Here is a 25172-nt window from a genome sequence, read left to right on the forward strand (position 1 = left end):
ATAGAAGAACCAGAATCCAAAAAAACTGACAATAGGAGAGTGATGGGCCGAGACCAGCAAGGGGACATTTAATGGAGTTCACTGGAAGGTCTCTGTTGCAAAGAGTGCTGGTTGGCCCCCAATACCCAGTCTACTCTTTCACTTTAGAAATAAAAGAGCAGTTATCTCCCTATGACTAACTTCTGACCCACGAAATGTAAACAGGAGTGTTGGGTGGGACATCTAGGAAACTGCTTAAAGAATTGAATTAGCTAAGGTACATCCTTTTGGCCCTTCAGCCCTTTCTCCATTTTGTACTCTGTGATAGCCTGAAGGAGCTTGTGCAGCCTCCTTGGACCATGGGGTGACCTTGAGGATGGAAGCCTGGCACTGTTGATGATGGACTCATGGAAGGGCAAGAAGAGTCTCTGCCCCAATGACACTATGGAGCCACGAGAGCAATCCTGGATAGTTCACACCTGGATTTCTTCCATGTATTAAAAGTTAATTTGTGTTCTTTGTGTCTGAAAAACATGTTTTAGTATACATAATGCTCAAAATAGAACACAATGTGAATATAGATGCCCAGAAAATTCCAAAGAAACGCAAATGAAATTCACTACCAAAAAAGGTGGCAGTGGCAGGGTTGTTATTCTCCATATGAGCACTAGTGAGAATACTTGAAGTCCTGCATAGAATTTTGGACTCCTCATTTCATCAGGATACAAATTCATACAACAGGCTTAAAACAGGTGCAGAATAAGTGCTTGCTGAAGTAAAGGATAGAGGAAGAGATCAGCCTAGCCTCGTAAAATACTGCTCAGCTTAAGTAGGACCAGTGAGTAAGCCACAAGACACAAATTCAGGCCAAATGCAAGACCTTTCTACCTCATGCAAAATAAAATAAATAAACTTTTAAGAATACACTGAAAGAAGCAACCCAAATATCCATCAATGGATGCATACCTATCTGTTAAATGGAATATTATTTGGCCACAAAAACAATGAAATACTGATACATGTTACAACATGGGTGAGCTTCATGCTAGGAGAAAGAAGCTGTTTATATGAAATATTCAGAATAACGAATCAATAAACAGAAAGCAGTTAAGTAGTTTCCAGGGGCTAGATGGAGGTGTAAATAAAGAACAACCGCTTAATGGGTACAGGGTTTTCATCTGAGTTGATGAAATGTTTTGGTACTAGATAGAGGTGGTAGCTGTACAACACTGTGAATGTACTAAAAGCTACTGCACTGCATACTTTAAAATAGTTGATTTTATGTTATATGCATTTCACCATGATAGAAAAAAGCATAAAAAACTATGTTAAAAAAAGGCTAGTACCTACTTGGTGGTAAAAGAAGCTGTATACAGAACTTAGTAATCTCCTTGCATCAAAAAAGCCACATCAAAATCATGAAAAAGACCCTTCATGGTCAAATCCCTTTCTCTACTGGAGAAGTACCAATGACTCGGAAAAAGATGTTTAAGACTTTCTATCATAGTTCTAAGGTTATCTTCCTATACAACTCATTACCTAAATAGATGACATTTATTTTTGTGTTTTCTTCTTATGTGGAAATAAGATACTGACAATGTAACTTGGAGACATTCTCACCATCCCTCCTTTACTTATCAAATCAATAATTTGTTCAGTTATAGTCATTTTGAAATTATAATGTGATAATTATAAATTCATAATTGCCACTTTCCATTGAAGGACAGAAGTCATATAATGGTAAATTTGTTATAACAGATTTTTTTAATCAATTTTACAATAGATGATCATGTGAGAAACCATAGGAATGTCCCAAAGTAGGACTGGAAGCCATTTCTGTACTTTTCTCAGAAACTTAGCTGATTAAACAGCTGAACAAAAAGCTCCACCAAAATGTTCCTGCCCCAGGGACAGTCCAATTTCACAAATTATTTTTACCATGACCCAGAGAGTCACTGTAGACATTTTCTCAGCTCCACATCAAAAGTAAAAATGTTAATGAGAAAAAGTTCAACTTGGTTTGAAGTCTTAGTTCTACAATGAAAGATTAATTTTGGTGAATTACATAATACAGACTCCCCTGTGGTTTAGCTCATACGCATACACATTTGGCCACATTAAAAAGCCAAAAACATGTCCTTAAAATAGAGATATTAAAATATTTATTGTCTAACTTGGGTAAGTCCTAGAGTTATCACCAGTGTGAAAAAAGAGTCCTATTGACTTAGTAACTTAAATATGCATCAAATTTTTTTCATTTCTGTATTTAGAGGTGATTCCCAAATAGCAGAAAATACTCAAAATATTTTAACAAGCAGTAGCTTGTATACTGTTAAATTCTTATGAGCTTAAAAATTTTTACTAATACATAGATAAATATTTAAAGTATCTGAGAAGAGAAGGGACATGTCTAAAACTCTGGGAACAAAACTGCTTCACCTTTCTTCTCACAACACTGGCAACATGAACCAGAAGGAGAGACAGCTTTCATATTTCAAGTTGATTCTGGACAGCACTCAAGTCAACTGCAACCCAGGACTAAATGAGAATAGATTTATTATGTGAGGATGAGACTAACACATTGAGGTTAATGCTTTACCAACACAAACTTGAACACTATATTTCAAGTCCCCACCAGTCTAGTATTTGGAATGTATGCTGTTTCGTCCAAATAAAAATTTACATAAGTCTTCTTTTTCCCACAGATTTCCATTTTATACAATCTACATAATGTTAAACTAATTTTATAAATAAGGAAATATCCTGTTCATTAATAATATATACCCACCACCTAGCAAAGTGCCTAGGATAGTTAGGTGTTTATTTAATTAAGCAACTGAGAGCTTAAGACCCAGATGAGCATAATCTTGTAAAATACATGCTTTGGAAAACCCTATGGTAATTACAATGATTCTGTCCCTTGTCTAACTTCTTTTGGAGACTCTGGAAAGATACATATTTACTCCTATAAGCAAAGTTCAGGAACCTTACAAATAGAATTGAAAAATTCTTCATTCATCATTAGCAACTGAAATAGAGTACAGAAAAGTGAGCAGAATACCACTGTTAAGGTCCCCATGAGGAACGGCTAAGGACAGTGTCACTAATCAGGATGCTGTGAAACTGAGTTACTTCAGAGGGTCATGCCCTGAACAGCTAATCTATGAAATCTTCTCCCTGGGAAGTGCAGCTGATAACCTTGATAAACATCAGCCTAAAATGTCAAGTTTTGAAAAGGACAAAGATATAAAGAAAAACACAAGTCACTTTGAAATGCCGGTGTTGGTTTACTCATTATAAAATGACAATAAATCACAAAAGATAATTGAATTCATATACTAAACCACTAACAGGAATATCATTAATATTTATCAGAAGTGTAACAATCTAACAACTACATATTTTTCTTTTACCTTCTCTCACCAAAAATGGAATCACAAAACTGGCTGACTTTCTAGGAAGTAATTCAATTTCATTAAACTTGTCTTGATGAATTAGATATTTAAAGTCTCAAAGGCAGCACCAGTTCAAGAAGGTGATTCCCCTAGAACCTACAACTGGATTGATGAGTCATTTTATTTATACATATATGTGTGTGCGTGTGTGTATACATACACGTACACGTACACACACACACAGACACACACTCTTTTTTTGCTCCTGCTGATGCAAGTCTCAAGATGAGACTGACATAAAAAGAGTTCACTATGACAGCTAATTCTCATGTTCCACATTTTAAAAAAAACACTCCACTAATTATCAAAGGTATATAAAATTTATGGCATGGAACATTTAATATTTATCAAATTAGTTAAAAGTAAAGGTATAATAATGTCCACATGCTGGAAAGATTATGGCCAAACTGATATACTCATAAAGTATTGGTATACAGTATAATTGGTATAACCCATTAGGAAAGCAATTTGGCCATAGGAATCATGACTATGTTATGCTTAGGCACCTTGATATGTACTATTGATAAGAATTTATCCTTCACTCCTGTGATCCCAGCCACTTGAGAGGCTGAGGCAGGAGGATCGCAAGTTCAAAAGTAGCCTCAGCAATTTAGCAAGACCTTGCTTCAAATTAAAAAAAAAAAAAATGGGCTGGGGATGTAGTTCAGTGGTTAAGTGTCCCTGAGTTCAGTGCCCAGTACAAAAAACAATTGCCCTAAAGAAATATTTTAAATTAAAAAAGAAAATCATTTAACCAGGAAAATATTTATCATAAAATTTTCAGGCTGAAAATATTCAATGAGAAATATTCTTTTTTTCCTGGTACTAGGAATGAACCTAGGAGTGCTTTACCACTAAGCTACATCTCCACCCCTTTTTACTTATTTTTTTTTAATTTTGAGACAGAGTTTTGCTAAGTTGCTGAGGCTGGCCTTGAATTTGTGATCCCCCTGTTTCAGCCTCCCAAGTTACTGGGATTACAGGCAAGTGAAATTGTGCTCAAGTTCCAGTGAGACATACTCCTAAATTCTGTTTATGCCTTTTGGTACTGCAAATGAAGTAGCAACACAGAAATATGACTGGCAAATGATAAAATATAAAAGCATATTTTCAATATGACTATAACCAATTAAAAAACCCTATAGATATACAAAAGAACAAGGGAATATACAATGGTAGTAGCTATTTGCCATTTCTGACTTCTTGCCAATTTTTGTAAAATAATGCTATATTATCTTAAAATAAAAAGCCATTTGAACTTTAAAAGAAAATATTTTCCTAAAATTAGCCTGTATATAAAACCTTTTCAGTGAAGATTTCAAGTCAAAACTTGGTTGCAGACCCCTGCCTCTGCATTAAAAAATAAGTAAATAAATATCAGGTTCCCAAATATCATCATCTTCTCACCAAAACCTTCCAAATCCTTGGGCTAGTAAACTTGGAAAGTGAAGTGTTATAGCCCTATATTAATAAGAGATTGCACATTATTATATTACAGGTTCTGAGAAGATCTGCAATGGGCTATTTCATTTTGGCAAGCTCAGCCTCTGTTAGACGGTACTTGATCATAAAATATTTTCTGTTCGGAAGACCTGTGAAGTATCTTCTTCCTACTAGTTTGGAAAATACTGCTTGGATCCATGATGTTCAAAGTGGGCAACAGAGGGAAGGCATCTCAATTACTAGACAGTTTCCAGACTCTCTACTCCCCAATTGGGAGTCACTAATGGGAATATACCTTATCCCTCAGATGCACATGAAAATATGTGAGTTTGGTAGTAGGGTGTCTCCACAGGGCAAATATATAGTATCTACTTCCCAGAGCTAAGAGATGGGCAAACAGCCCCCCTTCTATATAGTTCTTTAGAATTATGAGACTGTTACCTCAGGTTTAAGTATAGCTTTCATGCATGCTGGACAAAGAGGACCATTTCGGGAGAATTGAAGGGGAAGATGCCGAGTTCGATTGCGACATGCTGCCTCCTCACATATCAACCAGCCCTGGAGAGAAAAAAGAAAAAGTTTCAGTCTTATCACCAGCATCAAAAAAAAAAAACAAATAATAAACACTTTTGTTATTAAGGTAAACTCATTTTATTCAAAACTTTCTTAGAGATTCTAAAATAGTTCTAGTTAACTTTCTCTCTAAACATGTTAAGATTCATGCACTAAACCCATTACCAAGAGTGTAAGACATAGAAACAAATGACCTTCCCAATAGCCGAGTGCCAGGTGCTTAATTAAATTGTTGTGTTTAGTTTGTAAAATGGGTACGACAAGAGTACTTACCTTATAGGATTGCTGTAACAATAAAAGTGCTTATAACTAGGCTGGGGATGTAGCTCAGTTGTAGAGGCTTGAATAGCATATACAAGACCCTGGGTTCAATCCCCAGTACCACACACACACAAAAGTGCTTAGAACTATTCTTGTTGCAAAATAACAACTTAATAAGAGCAAGCATTTGTTTATTTAAAACTAAAACAGATTCTTCTATACATATTCTCTGGAAGCATAGAACTGACTGCCATGTTTTCAAGGACAACTTTGAAGGGTCACTGTTTTCTAGAGGTTTGCTACAGAGGTATCATAATCAGGTGAGTGTAAAGTGAGGGGTTGGGATATAATAAAGGCGGGCAAGGTATGTGCCCTCATCTTGGGGCAGTCCCACCTGCAGGGTGACAAGTAATGACCTGACCATCTGTAAATCTTGGAGCATTTTGAGAGATGACAACTTCTGAACTTGAAGAGTGAGTGGATGTTGCACAGATGGAGAAGGGAAGAAAGATAACTTGGGCAAGAAGAATTATATATACCAAAGAATGGAGACCAGAAAGAGTTATGCTATGTAATCCATAACACATGACCCTATTCCCTATTTCTAGCCTGAATAGCCTATCTTTTCCCCCTTGTTAAGAGCAGTATACACATGAGTGTTGTTTAATTATGTTACATACTTTAGTCTACTTTCCAAATGGTGTTAATGCAAATCTAAAGGATGCCTTCATTCACTGTTATTTTGCTTGACTCATTCCTCAGGAATAGGCTCTCCTTGGAAGTAGGTACAACCAAACACAAGGTAAAGTAACAAGAATTAGTTGTTCCGGCTCCATTTTAAGGCTTTTACAGAAAAGGAAAGAGCACAGTAGAACTTTTTGACTTAAAAAATGCTACCTTTAAAGAATCTTAAATTAATCTAGTCAATACATTCATAGAAACTTCATTCCTATCTTCATTCAACAAGCTAAACTATTTTAAGTTAAACTACTTAATTTGAAATTTGCAGGTGGAGAGTCTCAATAAGTCCTTATGAAACTTGTAATATATGCCCAAAATTATATTAAATATTGTGGGGAGTAAGCAAAGGGGCTTCTGGCACAGAATTTCAAGAATTTATAATCTAAATAGGAAAGCATGATCTACACACATGTAAGACTAAGAGCAATTCTGTATTGATTAGAATTTACAGTTGGTTCCACACAACTTGGTACTGAATATAAAGGTTAAACAATATAGAGAAGGGATAGAGTTATGTTTGAAACAAACTACTACTACCACAATAAAAGACCATGAACCAGAATAAAGAAACAGTGGTTCTGAGTCAACTGTTTATTCCAATTCCTAGGACCCATTAACCACATTTTTTAAATTTGAAGAAATTTATATTTTCATATTTCTGAAACTCAGATACTTTTACAATTAACATGTAGAGTTTATTGATATATATTATGTTTCCTCCAAAAAAAGCTGTTAGGTCAAGAGTGCAACTCACAACTGGCCCATCAGAATGAAAGAAACAGGTTGGGGTACAGCTCAGAGGTAGAGAGTTTGTCTAGCACACGTTAGGTTCCTATCTTTTTTTTTCTTTTCTTCCTCACCAAAATATACCAGCATGGGTAGGTGGGAGGAAGGGAGGGAGGGGGTGGGGACAAACAGACACACACAGAGAAATACAAAGAGAAAAGAAATAAGATACTTTGGTTTAGCCTGTTCAAGCATGGGGAATAGAGTAGGGAATAGTAGAGCTGTCAGCAGAAACAGGTATTAAATTTTAAATGTAATTATAAACCCTAAAGGTAAGACTGGTTGTTTCTGAAATTACCCATGAAGACATAATAATAAACAGTAAACTTCAAGCAAACCACATATGAAAAATACAGGAGTGAACCACTCCTCTATCATTCATTTGAGTTTGTTACATTATATTTTATATATGAGGCTTTATATTACTTTGGAGTATGTGAGTCAGTTAACAATGCCAATCATAGCTATAATTCATTCAATCTTAAACAATATTCAAAATTAGCAAGCAGACAGGTAATAACTAACATGTTTTGAGACAAATTATCAAGTACTAGAATACAACTGGGAAGTGAAAATCATTTTTTTTTTTAGTTTTTAAAATTTAATGTTCCAAAAACTAAAGTTCTTTTCAGATGTTTTTGAAACTTGATTCCATCAATTTACTATCACCTCAGGACTCACTGGGTGAGCTGCCAACCAGGGAGATGCTAAGTTGTCATTTCACCTGCTTTTAAAAGCAAATACCTAACTCTATCTGTGACAGAGTTACTAACTAAATGTCCTTTCAAATCATATAGAAAACAGATAATATAATTTGTCTAGACTTCCTACCAGTTATAATTAACATTAAAGAGGTCTTTTTTTCTTTGTCACCTCTCTATTCAGTGCTTATTTGGGTTTGTTTGTACTTACTATCTGTTAATCTCCCTTTACAAATGACAACAATAACTAGTGCTATTATGCATGGAAATTAAACATGCTGATAACTGTGTGAAGGGAACTGGGGCTGAAAAAAAATATTAGAAGCCTGTAACTCTTTATGCCTCTTGTTTTATTTTGATAATTAAGCTTTTGGCTGTGGTGTATTTTAAACAAAACACTTCTATGGAGGAAATAGGCCCTAATCATATTCAATATATGCTTTGCTTCAATTCAATTTGGTCTAGTTCATTTTGGTTAACCCCTTGTTCCCTCAACAAATGTTTCAACCATGCTAAATCTAACCTCTAAGAAACATTTGTGTTGTTAAAAATCAATGTGCCAGGTCACTGAAAGTATTCCATAATGGTGCAAATGTTACAAGATCTCAGCGAATTTTTGCCTCTTAAGAGTGACAGAAACAAAGCAAATAAAAATATGAATAGTGTATAAATTCACTTTGAATTATCACTTATAAATACAAAACTAAATATTTTCATTTCCTGCTTTGGGGAACAAAAATGCATAGCACAAATCTACATTACCAAGTCAATGGAAGCCTGACCTACAAAAAAGTCTGGTTTTAATAAAAATCTCTAGGATCACTGTAAGGTTGTCTGCCATACAAATATGTTGTTTTATTATGTTACACTACATGCAAATTGTCATAACCAAGAGGAATGAGACTATTAAATTTTCAGTTGCCTACCTCATCAGGTTTATAATTAGAAGGTTCAAAAGAGGTGAAGATAGCTGTCCAATAGCAAAACATTTACCACAACATGCAAAGCTCTATCACCTGTTGCTTTAATTTCAGCATCACTAATTCCTTAAAATCATTGTGTATGAAATTGTGTCAAATACTGATTGGTTCTGATTGCTAAATTATATTTCTGAGACCTCAACTAAAATGGTTTCTGTCTGCACATGCTAAAAAGGGATCGATTTCCACTTGTAACTGAGGCGTTCCTGGTAGTTGCACCTTAAACACAAACTGTCTTATTTGTGTACATCTGTATTTTTAGAAGGATGTATACACAGAGAAATCATCCATATTTGGAAATGTGATGCATAGTAGGCCCTCAAAAATATCTTTTGAATAAATGAATAAGCAGAATCAATAAAATAAAATGCAAAGAAGCAAGTTTATGAAAAACAATAAAGCTTGGGTCTAAAATTCATTAAAAACAATAATTCACAGTAGTTTTCATACTGTGGACTTCAATACATGGTGGGTCATTCTTCCATTCCCAATCAGTCACCATTTCTGTCCACTCGTCTTTCCTCTATAGTCCCATTACCATCAACCTCACCAGACATAGACCTGAAGTTGTTCTACTGCAGTACTCTCCTACCTGGTTCCCCCAGCCCTTTTCTCTCCCACACCCAGTGTAAAGAGTTGCCAGGTGTAGTTTTCCACAGATCCCCATCCCATCATCTAATTGTATACCCTCCACAGTAAAGAACAAACTTGGTGGTCTGGTTTTCAGTTCTTTAAAACTTATCATTCTCAACACAAAACTCTCTTCCACATTGAATTGGTTTTGTCACAGTCCTCGCTACATTTTGTTCATTTTCACCTCCTTATCTTTGCTTATGCAGCAGAATATCTGTTTAGAATGTCTATTCCTTGAATATCAGTTCCATTCCTCTTCTGTGAGATTTCTCCAACCCACAGGAACTTCTCCCCCTATCACATCTGATACTGAGCACACATTGCTGTGTACTGTCTCTTAACCACCTTATCTTTTTTTTTTTAATTTTTTTTTATTTTTAATTTTTTATTGTGGGTTGTTCAAAACATTACAAATTTCTTGACATATCATATTCCACACTTTGATTCAAGTGGGTTATGAACTCCCACCTTCACCCCATACACAGATTGCAGAATCACATCAGTTACACATCCATTGATTTACATATTGCCATACTAGTGTCTGTTGTGCTCCGCTGCCTTTCCCATCCTCCCCCCTCCCCCCTCCCCACCTCTCCCCTCCCCTCCCCTCCCCTCTCTCTACCCCCTCCACTGTATAACCCTGAGTTAACCACCTTATCTTAACATCTTGTTTTATCTCCCTTAACTGGTCAGTCAGTCCCTGGGGAATGATCTGCTTTGAATCTGGTAGTGCCCTTCCTAGTCTCTAGGGAAAAGGTTCACAATCAGTGAATACTGCAAAACTGAGGTGATAAAAAATAAAAAAAAAAAAACCAAAACAAACTGTACTCTCATTTGTGCGTGAGCTATTTTGTGTAAATCACCAAACCCATTCAATCCCTGAGTCTACTCTCCCTGAGAGTTTCCTCATCTATAAACAAGGAGGTGAAAATACTTATTCTGTTAAGGTTGTTCAGAGGATCAAATAAGAAAACTCAAAAATGTTCAGTAAAGGTATTGAGGAAGATCACAGGTGAACTACAGTTGACAATGCACATTAAAGGTGTGCTACTGTAACCAAGAGAGAGCTTGGTCATCTTCCAGCAGATGTTATTACAAAATGGAGAACTACAAATGGATAAATAATATGATTAGGTGGAACTTTCTCAATTTAGCTGTAAAATATTACATCTATGTAGTCAACATAAGTGAAATTTTCCTTAAGTTGTTCCTGATAGAACTATACTTGATTTGAAGTTATAGGTGGCAGAATAAAGTGAGGGAAGAGGAGGCGGTCTTTGCTTTATTTTAGCATTCACAGGAATTTTCAAGGGACAACACAGTTCTTCCACAATACATAATTTAGTTCAAATTGTAATGGCTTTCCAGGAATGCAAAAGAAGGGTCACAGGACAACGTGTGTTAGCATATGTGTGTTTTCAGAATTCATCATATCATTATTAGTGTCTGTTAATGCCCATTAACTACACCTCTCCCCCAAACTATAATGCACTCCAAGAACATCAGATTCTCTTTTCACCCAAAAGCATTTATAAATGTCCTGGGGTTCCCTTGCAGCCACATTTTTCTGTCACGGAATTATCCCCAGTATAAAAAAAAATGGGTCTTCTTATAGATAGTGCACAGTATGGGCCCACAGCTGCTTTTGAAGAATGACATGTTGTGATTTGGGATTTCCAGAAATATCAAAAAACAAATTGCTTTCTGACCCACATTTGCACCCAAAATGGGGAGAAAATTTCCTTAAGATCTCCAGGGGAAGTTTTAACAGGAACATAATTTTGCTTTTAAAGCTAAATCTTCTACACTGTAGCATGCTGGCATGTCAAAGAGTGATTATTAAGTCTCAGAGAGGTGCCAGGGTAGGAGATGAAAAATCAGGAAAAATAAATATATAAACTAACTATTCACCAAAGTTAATACAAAAATATTTTAAACAAAATTATCAAACAAAACAGAAGTGGAAAGTGCCTTGTCGGTCAATGTAAGAATTTTAAATATTATTAAAATTGATTTTTTAAGTTAGACATCTCTTTAAATGAGCAGTCATATGTCATTTCATCCAAGTTATTTGAAACTTATTGATCTTATCATTTGCGCGAAGACCAGACTCTGCCATCAGTTTGCTGAAAGGATAATGGAGCACTCCCAAACTGTTATGATAGGTTAGATGCAAACAGCAGTCCTCATTTAAACACATAGAATAGCACTACAAGTGGACAAATTCCAACCTCAGCAATTGTATATTACATGATAAATTAGCAACTTGGTCTGCTTTGCCTCACATCAAATCCAATACCATAGTCTTGCTATTTTAATTTGCAATCAGAGCTTGAGCATCAGAAGATGTACCTGAGGTACATTAAAGAGCCCCATGCAAGCCATCTTCTCCTGCTATACTGTGAGCACAGAAAGCCAACAATTACCAGCAATTGTATTTTACCACTGTAGGACAATACTAGAACAGTTAAAATTGTCTCCATGTAAGCAACTGGGAAAAATATACTTAAAATGACTTTATATGGAAAATTACATTTTGGGGGGAAAAAAGTTCAATAGAGGACATGTATCTTTCTGTATGGGCAGCTAAAAACCTCTCTTAGTATATTCAAGACTATTCTATAAAATACTCTCCCTATTCATCCAACTCAAAAGCCAGCTACATTCTTAGGCTATAATAGGTCACAACTAAGTACACAGTACCTTCCTTCAGGAATAATTTTGCTTTGTCTGTCAACTGTCAACAAAGCACAAAGAGCTCATGCAACCCAGCCATGTACTGTGGATATTAGAGATCTAACAAAATACAAATAATAAGAACACAAGATTTCATAGCCACCCTGCTTTCACTTTATGTGAGAAACTGAAAGCATTTTCCTCTCCACATTCCATTCATCTCTATTGTATTACAAATCTTTTCATAAAAGACTTTTTCCCTATGTGAAGCTACAAGTGACTTGGGGATGTAATATTCCAACTGCGATGAATGTCCAACTTTCCAACAAGAATGGTTATAAGTGGATGTGTCAGTGAAGGCATATAGTCATTTCAACAAGGAAAAGGAGGAAAGAATAAAATGGAATGAGATACAGTAAAATGGTTACTTTGGTACATATATCAATATTTTAGTGATGAAACCTCTAAGAAAAATTGTTCATTACTTTAATCACTGTCCCTGCCTCTCAAGACTTTATTCTTGAAAAAAACACCACCTTAGCTATGTACACATGATAGTGAATAAACTTTAAACATAAATTCAAGGTTCAGTTTCATCAATTTGAACACAGAAAGAAAGACTGGAAGGAACTACTCCAAAATGCCATCACTTGTATTAAGTTGGTTTCTTCTTCTGTTTCTATATTTTCTAAAATTTTCTACCACAAGCATATACTGCTTTTATGATCAGAAAACTATTATTAAAGAAAGAAGAGACAATTTTTGCCAAGAGTTTTCACTGTAGTTGAATCACTAACACATCTGAAAAATATTCTGAGCTGTATCCCATGTTTGATTATTGCCAAGATGAATTTTCAGGGAATATCCTTATGGGGGGGGGGGAGCACAAGAAAAAAATACCATTTAAAAAAAAATCTCCTATTAAAGGCAAAATTTCAAAAATAGGTCAACTTAATCACATAAGAAGTAAAAAGTGGCAGGGCAGGTATTATTGGTATTGGAATCAGTTATTGAGCAACTCACTAAAATGCAAAGTCTTTTATAGGAATATGATCTTTATGATGGAGAAATCTCTGAAGGTAAGTAATAAATCAGTTTAAAGAGAGGTGCCTTATTCCCCACACCCTTTCCCCTGCCTTTATTCAGTGTGCACACAGATCAACTGAGATGTCCTGGGGTAGGAATCAAATAAAAAATTCAATCAGGAGGGTATGCTTAGACCCTTATTACCAAAAGATTTGCTCTTTGCTTAAATCCAGCTAAAAGTAGTTTTTACTTTTTGTTTGTTGGTAGACTAGTATTTGCTAGTATGGTTTAATGTGTTATGCCTTTGGGTAACTAACAACAAATGTTAAAACTGAATTTTCTATGCAGTTGCCACAAAGGCCATCTTAAAATCAGAAAGGAGTTCAAACCATCACCAGGCAATGTTTGTTCATTTAACTTTAATTATTTTCTCCTTGAGAATGGTACTAATGAAACTGAATATCTTTCATGGTTTCGAAGGGCCGTTTGAATAGTCTGCAAACAGAACTAAGGGTAGACAAGAGATCTGGCTGAGCCAGGGGGTTGCTAGGTGATGCAGAATGTAAACCCACAAACTTGTTAAGGTTTGCTTTGCTTTCATGCCATTTTCACACACTCTCAAAAGTTTTGAGAACTGATTTTTCAGGTGGTCATTACAAAAAAGAAGAATCCCCTTACTCCAAAATTTACTGCCCCAGATGCTCTGCCAGACTGAAAAGAGATGAAATCCATCTGATCTTTTAGTAGTAACATGGGAAACTTTTGGTTTTACATAAACAGGATTATAGATTTTCTGGATGCCCCTAACTTAAGAAACAAATGCAAGGTGGATTTTAATATTTCAAAAAGACACTCTGAATCTTATCCAACTTTAAATAAAATAAGGATTTCCTACTAGAAAAAAAAAAGTGATCCACAGTTTGGGAGGTTTGGGGCAAAAAAACCAAAACCCCATGGAAAATGCCTTAGCACAGATCATCATCATGACAACCCTTTCTATTTAAGCCACTCTCCTCTCTTCCGGCCTGCACCAAGTCTGACTGCCTGTGAGGCTTCTGCCTCCTGCCCCCTCCCCCAGCCTCCTTTTTAAGTAGCTGATCAGAGATTGTCCAGTAAGAGCACTTTATTAGATCATCAGCCAGAGGGGTTCACAAGTACCGAGAGCAATGGGCTCAAATGCGGCACATCAGTTTTAATAGACCAGGGGCTACTAGTAAACTGCAGATACTGCTGAGAACTTTCCATGCACTGAACTCTTGAAAAAGCACCGTCTCTCCAGCTTAAATGCAGCTGCCTCTTTCAATGCCGCAAATGGGTAAATTTGACAAAAAAGCCACCATTAAGACTACATGAAAGGCTCAAGACAACATCCTTTCAATGCTTTGTACTTCAGTAATCAGATGTACTTACTCACCCCCTCCCCCAAACCCGATCAAGAACTATTTCTGAATGGTAGGAAATAATTCCACTTTGTACATCTTTTAGTTAATCAAGACTTTCTATTCAGCAATTTGACCTTTTGTTCAAAACAGGATTATCAGTTTTTTCGCCAGTTACCAAGGGCGACTCGCATGGTGAACATAATTGCAATAATTTGCAAAACACCATGGCAACCCACATTACAACTAGGTAAATACTGGGCTTTTGTGCTACATTGTTATTTTCAGAGATGCTGAAGTCAAAGAACGAATGACAAATGAACACAAAATTTATATTTGCTTTGTCTCAAAAGAGAAGAAAATTGATAACAAGAATTGGGGGGAAACCGACTACAGCTGTAATTTCTAACTTGATTAATTAGGATGGTAACAGTCCTTAACAGTATATTCAACAAACAGCCCTGACTTCGTCTCTCCACCCACCTCTCTCTATACCACTACCACTATCTCCCCCACCCCAGACAAATTTTTTCAGCTTGGAGAACAAACATCCCCCATTTGCTCTTTTCTTCAACTTAATGGAATCCTTAATTGCAGAATATTGTTCTCCTGCTCTTCACCGCAATGAAAACGAGAGAAAGGAGGAGAGTGCCAGGGCAGACAGGGAGCTACAGTCATTTTTTTCCTGCCTTTTTTGGACACCCCAGGCCCAATGATGAGACGGCATTTTCCTGGTATCAGCAGCTGTTTCGTAGCAGACAATAAAGTAAAAACTATTTAGCTTTGCAGAAAAGCCACTGTGTTTCCTCTTGGCAACACAAGGTAAGTCCACATGCCGAGATGAAGTTTCATAATTTAAATGCCAGAACATGAGATGAGAAAATAATGATGATCATAATAATAAACCATACATTGTTCTTATAAAGAAATTATTAACTGTGGAACTGTCCAAAAAGCTGTTAAAATGCATTTGTTTGCAATTTGAGGAAGATGTTCAACAAAATCCAATGTATTGAAAACCACTTTATACTCAGAGATCCCAATTCACAAAACAATCTAAAAATATAAATTGAGTACTCAGGAATTAACGCAAAAACCAAACTCATATTTTTAGCAGATAAGCAGTCTTACAAACAGCATTACAATCTTTTCAATAATAAATGATTGGAAAAGTTACAGCAGAATTTTTTAACTCAGATATGAAAGGCAGGTTCTATTTTATAGTAAAGGGGTGCTTTTCTTCCTAAGAGACACAAATTCTGCTATAATGTCTAGCTTTTTGTAAATTATCAAATCTGACTTTCTCATGCAAAATGTAGTATTCGGGGATGAGAAAAGAAAAATACACACAGAAAGGGCTCACAGAAGTTATACTGCCGAGATCTCGAGAGACAAGCAGCTGCAGATGCATTGTGTTCACAGCCCAGCCTGCTTTCCTTCATCTGCCTCCTAAGGAGGAAGAGCCAAAGGAGAGTATCTGAAATGATCTGAATATTTCCCCTAACTTTTGAAAAAATCAAATGAGCCTGCATTATAACGGTTCATTCTTATTTGTGAGGGCTGAAAATTCCCACACACATCTCTGTGATTCAACATAGAGAAATCACAATGTAACATTCTTCAGAATATGCCTCCAAAATTATAGATACTGTGAGTTCTCTTGAGCAGTAGAAATCAAAAGTATGTGACACATTAACTCCTTCTCAGTAACAATATCTTTATACTTTGAAAATATGTTTTATTTTTTGGCTTATTAACTCATTGTGAATTTACCATACCTGTATTAAGTACACTTCTATCAAAAGTCTAAATGTTAAAAGAAACTGTATTCTTTAATGCCCAATGATAAAGGGGTGAACAAGCCTTCAGTACTTTTTTTGATCAAATAGAATCATAAAGTGTGCCTAAAATCTCCATGATACTTGAACTTCTTTAAGAAACTCTCATTTATTACATTTTTATACTCTATCCAGAATTTCTTCATTTTTGACATTCTACCTAATATTCTTGCACTCCCCGCAACCATTCATGGCTTTGGTTCTAGTGAGTTTCTTTTCTTCTTTCTATCAATTTGTTAGGATGCTTCTTGACTTCTTTTGTTTAGATAAGCTCATCTACAAGGAATCACAACATCCAACCTCCCATAACATTATTCAAATCCACAAATCAGGAATGGTAAACACCTTGCAGCTGTATTGTGTTCCTTCTCCAACTCTGTCACCATGGTTGCTACAGGATGGAAGCTGGCATTGAACATTAAAACCCATCTGCTATCTCTCTCAAAGTATTCTTGCTCTTAAATTTTCAACTTTGGTTGCACATTGGGATCACCAAAGGAGTAATACAACACAGATGACTGGTCATTATCCCCAGAATTTCCGGTTCACATCTTAGATGGGACCCAAGAAATTGCAACTTTAACAAGTTCCCAGGTGATACTGCTGCTGCTTATGGCTTAGGAACCTCACTTTGAGAAGCACCAGTCTGGGAAATACAATGAGCACTGGGATTTTAAAAAGCTCCTCAAGTGTTTTCTAATATGTAACCAAGGTTGAGAACCACTGTTCTACATTATTCTCACTCTATTCCTACTGGTTATCATCTTCTGAACAAGGAACTGTATACAAAAGAACTATACTTAACAAACCTTCTCTCTCAACTCTTTCCCCTCCAATATTTATTCTTTCTCTAGATATTTTTTATGTGCGTAACTCTTAATTCTTCCAGGTTCTCCATGTAAAATGAGAATTATCAAAGCCTCAAATATGATTTGCTTCTACTAAAAGAACTAACCAATTCCTAAATAGTTTACATCATATATATATATATATATATATATATATATATATATATATATATATATATAGTTTATTGGCATTCTTCCTTTAAAAAAAAGAATCTTACTCTAACAGCAATAATACAGTCCCTGAAATATAAAATGTGCTTCACATAGAATCACAGAATTTTAGGAGTGCTGGTGAAAACCAGTGTCTATGAAAAGTGACCACAATTACATTTTTTTTTTTTACTTTGAAAAGTAATATGAAGCAATATACTTAAACCCTACATTTTAAATGTGAAAGGAACTTCAGAGCTCTGGTCTAAAACTTAATAATTGACAGAAATGAGGCCCAGGAAAAAGTAAATTACCTTTCACACTCTCATATGGTGTTTGGGCTGAATGTCTAGTTCAGTACTGTTTATAGTCTCTACATATGCTGCTCAATATATGAGTCAGTAGCTGTTTGTGGGCCTTGAGCACTTGGAATGTGGCTACTCCAAACTGAGATGTGTTACAAGTTCAAAATATGCAGTGAATGTCAAAGACTTAGTTTTTTTTTAAAAGAAAGAGTGTGTGTGTGAGAGAGAGAGAATTTTTTAATATTTATTTTTTAGTTATCGGCAGACACAACATCTTTGTTTTGTATGTGGTGCTGAGGATCGAACCCAGGCCGCACGCATGCCAGGCAAGCGCGCTACCACTTGAGCCACATCCCCAGCCGTCAAAGACTTAGTTTTAAAAAAGAGAACACAAAATAGTTCATTGATTTTTTTTTTTTACTCATTATAGATTGAAGTAATATCTTGGATACATTGGGTTATATAAATTATTATTTATAACTATCCCTCCCTTTTTAAAAAAAATACAAGTGGATCATATACACTGCTAAAATCTGCTTTTTCACTTACAAAGAGGGAATTTTGCCCTCTGAGTAATAGAGATCTGCAACTTTTTTTAAAAAATATTTTTTTAGCTGTAGTTGGACAAAATATCTTTATTTTATTTATTTATTTTTATGTGGTGCTAAGGATCAAATCCTGCGCCTCACCCAAGCTAGGCGAGCGCTCTATACTGCTAAGCCCCAGCCCTCTCTGCAATGTTTTTTAATGTCTGTGCAGAACCCTATCATATGACTGTTAATAATTTAATGAATCCTCTTGATGAACAATTGGATTCTTTTTAGTCTCTTATTACTACTGATAATGATGCATTCCTTGTTAGCCTTCTAACAGTACTTTTTTTTTTTTTTTTTGCATTATTGGGGACTGAACCCAGGGGTGCTCTACTACTGAGTTACATCCGTAGACTTTTTTTATTTTCTATTTTGAGACAGGGTCTCACTAAGTTGCCCAGGTTGGCTTCAAACTTGTGATCTTCTTTCCTCAGCCTCCTGAGTAGCTGGGATTACAGATGTGTGTGCCACCACATCCATCTTTAATAGTACTTTTAATAATACCTGTAAGTACTATACATCTGTATGGATAACTAAACTGGAACTGCAAAGTTCATTAACAAATTTTTTGACAGATGTTGCCCAATTGCTGACCAAGTAGAATGTATCAATTTTCACATTCACCAACAGCGTATGAGATGGTTCTTTCCCCACACCATAGCACACATTGCATATTATCTAAAATTTTGGATCTCTGACAAGTGAAAAATTAAAGTCATATGACTTCTGAAACTGAGAGTAAGGTTGAACATCTCTACTCATGCTTGTAAGTCCCTGGCATTTCTATATTTAAGAATTGCCTCTTCCTGTCCTTTATCCATTTTTCTACTAGGTTGTTAGTCTTTTTCTCCTTGATTTGCAAGAGTGCTTTATGTATGCGAAGGAAATTAGCTCCTATTTGTTAACATGCGTTGCAAACATTTTCCCCAGTTCATTACTTCTTTTGACTTTATACTATGTATGTGCATATATTTGCATTGAAGAAATTCTTATTTTTAAATTTGTATCAAATTTCTTGATATTTTCCTTTTTGAATTCCAAATTTTGTATCATTTCAAGAAAAATCTCAGATAGCTGAAGCACAGATAACATTTAGGGCAGCGAAATTACTCTGCATGATACTATCATGATTGACACATTTGCCCAAACTTACAAAATATACAACACCAAGACTGAACCAAACTATGGACTTTGGGTGATAGTGATGTATCAGTATAGATTGATCAACTGTAACAAATGTACCACTAGGGTGGGGGATGTTTATAATGGGGGAGACTATACATGTGTGGAAGTAGGGAATCTATGGGAAATCTATGTATTTGCTTCTCAATTTTGTTGTGAACTGTTCTAAAATTAAAGTCTATTAAAAAAAAAAAAAAAAAAACTCTTCCCAACTCCAAGACAGTTAAATGTTCATTACTTTTATAGTATTTTTTCTAGGTAATTTTTTGATCCATCTGGAATTTGTTTTAATATTGAAGAGCAAGGAAGAAATTCAGTTATATTTTTCCAGATGACTTACTACGTACTGATATGAACCATTCCTTTATAAATATTAAATGCAATTTTGGATCTATTACACAAAATGTTTTAACAACCTTAAATTTCTAAAAACTGCATAACTGGTAGGACACATGGGTCATTCTCTTTGTCAGAATTTTCATGTGATTTTTTTTAAAAATTGAGGAAGCTTTAAATTTATGGATAAACTTAGTGAACTGACAAACCTGAAATGTTGATCAGTTGAGATAGCTAAGAATACATATGTTTTTCATTTACTATAGACTTCTTTTAAGTCCTTCAGCAACATTTTAAAGTTTATATACACACACATCACTTTTACTAAGTTTATTTACTCCTAGGTATTTAATCTTTTTAAGTTGTTAACATAAATAGAATTTAGTTCTTTCATCCTATTTCCTAACTGGTTATTGCTTGTATAGGTCAAAGCTACTGATTTTGTATTAATTTTGTAACTAATAACCCTAATATATTCTTTTTGTCTGATTTCATTGGGTTTTCCAGGCTTATAACCACCTGCAAATAACAGTTTTATATATATATTTCTTTTTCTTATGTAATTACAATGGCTAACACTTTTAAAACTTTTTAAAAACGTTTTTCTTTGTAATACCTTTGTTTTATTTATTTATTTATCTTTATGTGGTGCTGAGAATCAAACCCAGGGCCTTGCACATGCCAGGCAAGCACTTTTAAAACTTTTATTGACCACATTTCCATCAGGCTGCCTCCCGCAGCATATTTTCTAACAATCTTCAGTTGTAGACATCCAAATTAAGCCAAATAAAAAAGTAATATTAAAATAATTATGGATTCTATAGAGGCCTTTGGTCTCAGAGTGCCTAAAGTCAACTTTGGTGCTGAATTTAGTTTAAGGATAATAAACAGCTGACTAAATATTGAAATAGCTCCTTGTGTGTTTGGGGAAATAGTCCTCTTAAAATCTCCCTTCCCTTACATAGGTCTTATTTTAATTAAACTTAATTATTTGATTACTTCTCCAGCTCTGGATCAAAAAACAAAACAAAATAAAACCAACAATATAACCTAGGAGACATCTCAATTCTGGGGACCTCTTCTTTCAGAAAGAAGGGTGCTACAACAGGCTAGATAGTTGTAAGGTCTTCCCCAAGTACAAGAATACTGTTAATTTTATGACATGATTTTTAAAAAATGAACACATGGCTTCCCATAGGTCTTCATGACTTATTTATAATTAGGGTAAGTAAAATGTATACATGTTCCTGTCATTGAAAGTACATCCTCTTACCTAAATCTCATTATTCCATCATTTTAAGCCAGAACTTCTAGTTACTATTGTTTTCATTCAAATATTGCTGAATAGTACGCATCAATGAATGTCTAGTGTAGTGGTTCTTAAAATATGGTTCCTAGATAAGCAGCACCTATGAACTTGTTGGAAATACCAATTCTCTATGGCCTCACCCTAGACCTAGAATCAGACATTCTGCAGGTGGCACCCAACAATCTGTTTTAGCAAGTCTTCCACAGCATGGCTGTGATAAGTGGTTATGTATTTATTTCAGTAAGTTCTCATAAGTATAAGTCATGACATTAAATGACATACTGTATCAAGTTGTAAAAAATAGAAACCAGGCTAAGGTAGAGTGCTAGAATGACAGATAAAAGGTTAAATATATACATATAGAAAAATACAATTTGTTGCCACATACTGACATTGTGCCCATTGTACTATCCTTTTTAAAGCTGAAAATACCTTATACCTTTCTGACTAAGGATTTTTAATATATATTCTACAATTTCTAAATCACAAGAAGCATATGGAAAGGATCCCTGAGGAAAATATATTCCACTTTGGGAGATGTTTTCATATGTTACTGAAACAGGTTCAAAGAAAACTTCTTCAACTTCACCTCCCAGGTTCTCTTGGCCTTGCTCTGAACCTTATAACTAGCCCATGAATCTATTTTCATGTCAGACCCATCTGTGGTAAACTGAATAAACCTCCCTTGGATGCTTAGATGATTTTAGGAATGCCTGTCCACTTGCTAGTCCACTGCCCTACTTTTAATTCCACTTGAGGGCTTAGAAAATGCTATTAGAAAAAGATTCTCTTTAGCTCCTCATTTGATGTTTTATACAATAAATCTAAAGAATTTGACTTTGCTCCATAAGTACTGTCACTGAGTGTTCCTTCAGGAAAGCAGAAAATGGGGCTGGAGTAGGCCCTTAATTTACTAAGAACAGAGAAGTCTTTTACCTAATCAACTCTTCTTCCCTAGGAACACTCTCAGAAGGCCTTGTATATTAGTTGCCAGCAGAGAGATTTACATTTTACATGCTGGACTTCAAAGTATCATCAAGGAAGGAAAGCCACTTGTAACAGGATGAATTTTATGAATTCTTTGAGGATGAAAGAAAGACTGAGATATTATGCTCACTGGCCACAAACCTGACTAGCATTTATTGAACACACAAAAGTCCTCTGCTTCAAGGTGGTCAAATACCTGAGGCATTTTATATACAAGTATGGAATGATGAAGACTCTCTGCTCTAATGCTACACTTAAAGAATATCAACAAAATACTGATGACTCTAGCTGGCAAACTGAGCAGAAAGGACTTTCAACTAGCCCACTTCATATCCAGACTGCTCATACCAGGATCATTATTATGAAAGTGATACTTAAGTGACTTTTAAAGTGAAAACCCTCCAGAGGGTCATATTTTTGACATAGATCTATGAATCACTTTCTTCAGATGAATGCTTACTAAGGGCAAACAACATGCTAGATCTATACTAACACAACTGCAACACTTCGGTTATGGCTCTTTTTATTTGGGAGATTGGTAGTGCAAGAGGATAAGCATGACTTCAGGTGAAGAAAGAGGTCCAAGTATGCATACATAAAGGAGGACAAAATGTTTGAGAATGGGGGAAAGAAACAGCAGAAGGACAAAATGTTTGAGAATGGAGGAAAGAAACACAGGTCAGCCTCTTGGACCGCAAAGGCTAGATTCCTATCATTGCACTCTGAGCCCTTACGGCCTAGGACGGTGTCTGATATACTATGGGGGCTGAAAAAATATTCTTTTAACTTTAATCAGATGGAATGAAACTCTCTGATACCAAGAGTATTTCAGATGGCTGAACACTCCAGCTTCCTTCAGGCTAGGCTACCTGGGAGTCCAAAAGCCCTTCTCTGCCTTCCTTCACTGTGCCTCCTTTGCAAGAGACAGATAAAGCAACCCCGTGGCAAAATGGAAAGGCAGGAATCAATTCCAAATTCTCCTCTCATCTTGCTGTTTCAGTGGTTACATCACTTGGGCAAACTCTTCACCATGCAAGCCTTGGGTGTGTTCTCATGGGTAATGCAAGTAACACCTAGCCTGTCTCTTTCATGAAAAGATACTGTGCAAGACCAATGTCTCAAACTGCATGTATGCAAACTGTATCTTCTCTTCCTGCAATATACAATGTGGTGTTTGTGGGTATTTTTTCTTTAAGGGAATGCTTAATAAAACATTTTCATCAGGTTGCTGTGGAGCCACTGCCTAGCAATAGCCAACTTGGGAATTATGATTTGATCCATATTACCTAGAAAATGGAAGACAGTGCACCATATCCATGTTCTTTCACAGGAGACAACTCTATGGTGACATTAATTAAATGTGGAATATAACCAAAAGATATTATTTGTTGGTTAATGAGAGACAAATATCAAGTGAAACTATACTTTTAGGGAGATGATGCCTGAAGATAAAAAAAAAAATCCTCATCACTCTTTTTCTCATGGGTAACAAGGCTTCTGCCAGAAACAACATCTCTCAGAAAATTCAAAGACATTGTTGCTAGCTAGCCTCTTCTCAGGGCTTCTTAAAGTATATAACTTTGGGAAGTAATGCCATGTCCCAAATTTCTTATCCTGGAATGACTTAGTTTCATTGTACAATGATACAAGAATCCTCTGACCATTAATATTTTCCATTTAATTCTTGTCTGAAAGCTCCAAAATAATCTAGCTCATCATCTACCCTGACCAAGGAATGAAAGTATGAGAACATAACCTTCTACTAAATAACCAAATCGACTCTTCTCATTTGCCCAGCATTATTTAACCTTTTCCCTAACATGGACAACATTAAAAAGAAACACTTCGCTTATGAATTTAGCAAACTAAAAGTAAGCTTGAACTGGAAATGCCACAGAGAACTGCCATTATGTTCGTAATTCAACTTTGTGTTATTCAATGCAACCTAAGGGGCAGCTTTTGTACAGCACAAAATATGAACTACACATTTCTGAAAGGTCATGGGAACACTAGGAGACAAGAAGAAAGTGAATTAGTGAAAAATGAATTCAGTGCAGATTTTTACATTAGAAGTCAAAGTTAATACAGTTTCTTACTAACAAGGTTCCATTGATCTCTCAGAAATGGAAAGCTGTAACATTAAAATAACTTGCTAAATATTTCATATAACTGTTTGGATTTTTCCCTCCACAAAGCAGATAAAAGGTTCTCCTTTCCCTCTGTGTGTATAATTTGTTTGCCTTAAAAAAATTTCTTGAAAATGCTTTTTCCTTCTTAATAAAAGCCCTAGTGACTCAACAGCTAAAAAAGTAAAATCTAAGAGAGCTGAAAAAGATTTAGCTTGATATTAAATTGTATTTTTGTTACCATTAAACTATTTTTCAAATTCACTATAAATGTTGATGTAAATTACTGCTTTACAAAGGGCACGTGTGTATATTTTTTGATAAAATAAAACCTCATACTTTGTAAAGGTTTCATTATTAAAAAATACAAAAAGACATTTCAAATAGAAAACTAGTTTATATTCTCTCTGAAGAATAAACACATTAAATTCAAATCTCAAGTCCAAGGAGACTCAGAAGATAAAACCATGTCCCTATAACTGTTAGGGAGTATGGTACAAATGAGACTAGAACTTTCTAAGTAACTCTAGGTCAAAAGAATATATATTTAAAGATTATTCCTAAATTAAAAGCTTCATAAAACAAAATCAAAAAAGTGTAACACAATCATTCATAGAAAACAGGAAGATACCTCATGTATACTTTAAAACCCACAACACTGAAAAGGGCAAAAATTTTTATGTAGGGCTGGGTACTGGCTCAGCAGTAAAGCACTCGCCTAGCATGTGTGAGGCCCTAGGTTCGATCCTCAGCACCACATAAAAATAAATAAGGATATTGTGTCCACCTACAATTAAAATATAAATATTTTTTAAAAAATTATGTAACATACTAAAATTATCAAGAAGATACTGAATTTTCAAAG

The 25172-nt window shown here is 35.3% G+C and overlaps 1 protein-coding gene across 1 annotated transcript in view; it reads right to left on the minus strand.

Annotated features, from left to right (window-relative positions):
• The window catches only part of Pola1 (DNA polymerase alpha 1, catalytic subunit), a 308693-nt gene that overhangs the window by 94775 nt on the left and 188746 nt on the right, over window positions 1–25172 (minus strand). The window contains exon 35 of the mRNA XM_046425334.2: window positions 5319–5435. Coding sequence (XP_046281290.1) covers window positions 5319–5435 — 117 coding nt within the window. The remainder of the gene's footprint in view (window positions 1–5318; window positions 5436–25172) is intronic.

Source organism: Marmota monax, unplaced genomic scaffold (assembly GCF_021218885.2).
Source record: "Marmota monax isolate L192 unplaced genomic scaffold, Marmota_monax_Labrador192_F-V1.1 WCK01_AAM20220418_F8-fsc00075, whole genome shotgun sequence".
In the NCBI taxonomy this organism is placed as follows: Eukaryota; Metazoa; Chordata; class Mammalia; order Rodentia; family Sciuridae; genus Marmota; species Marmota monax.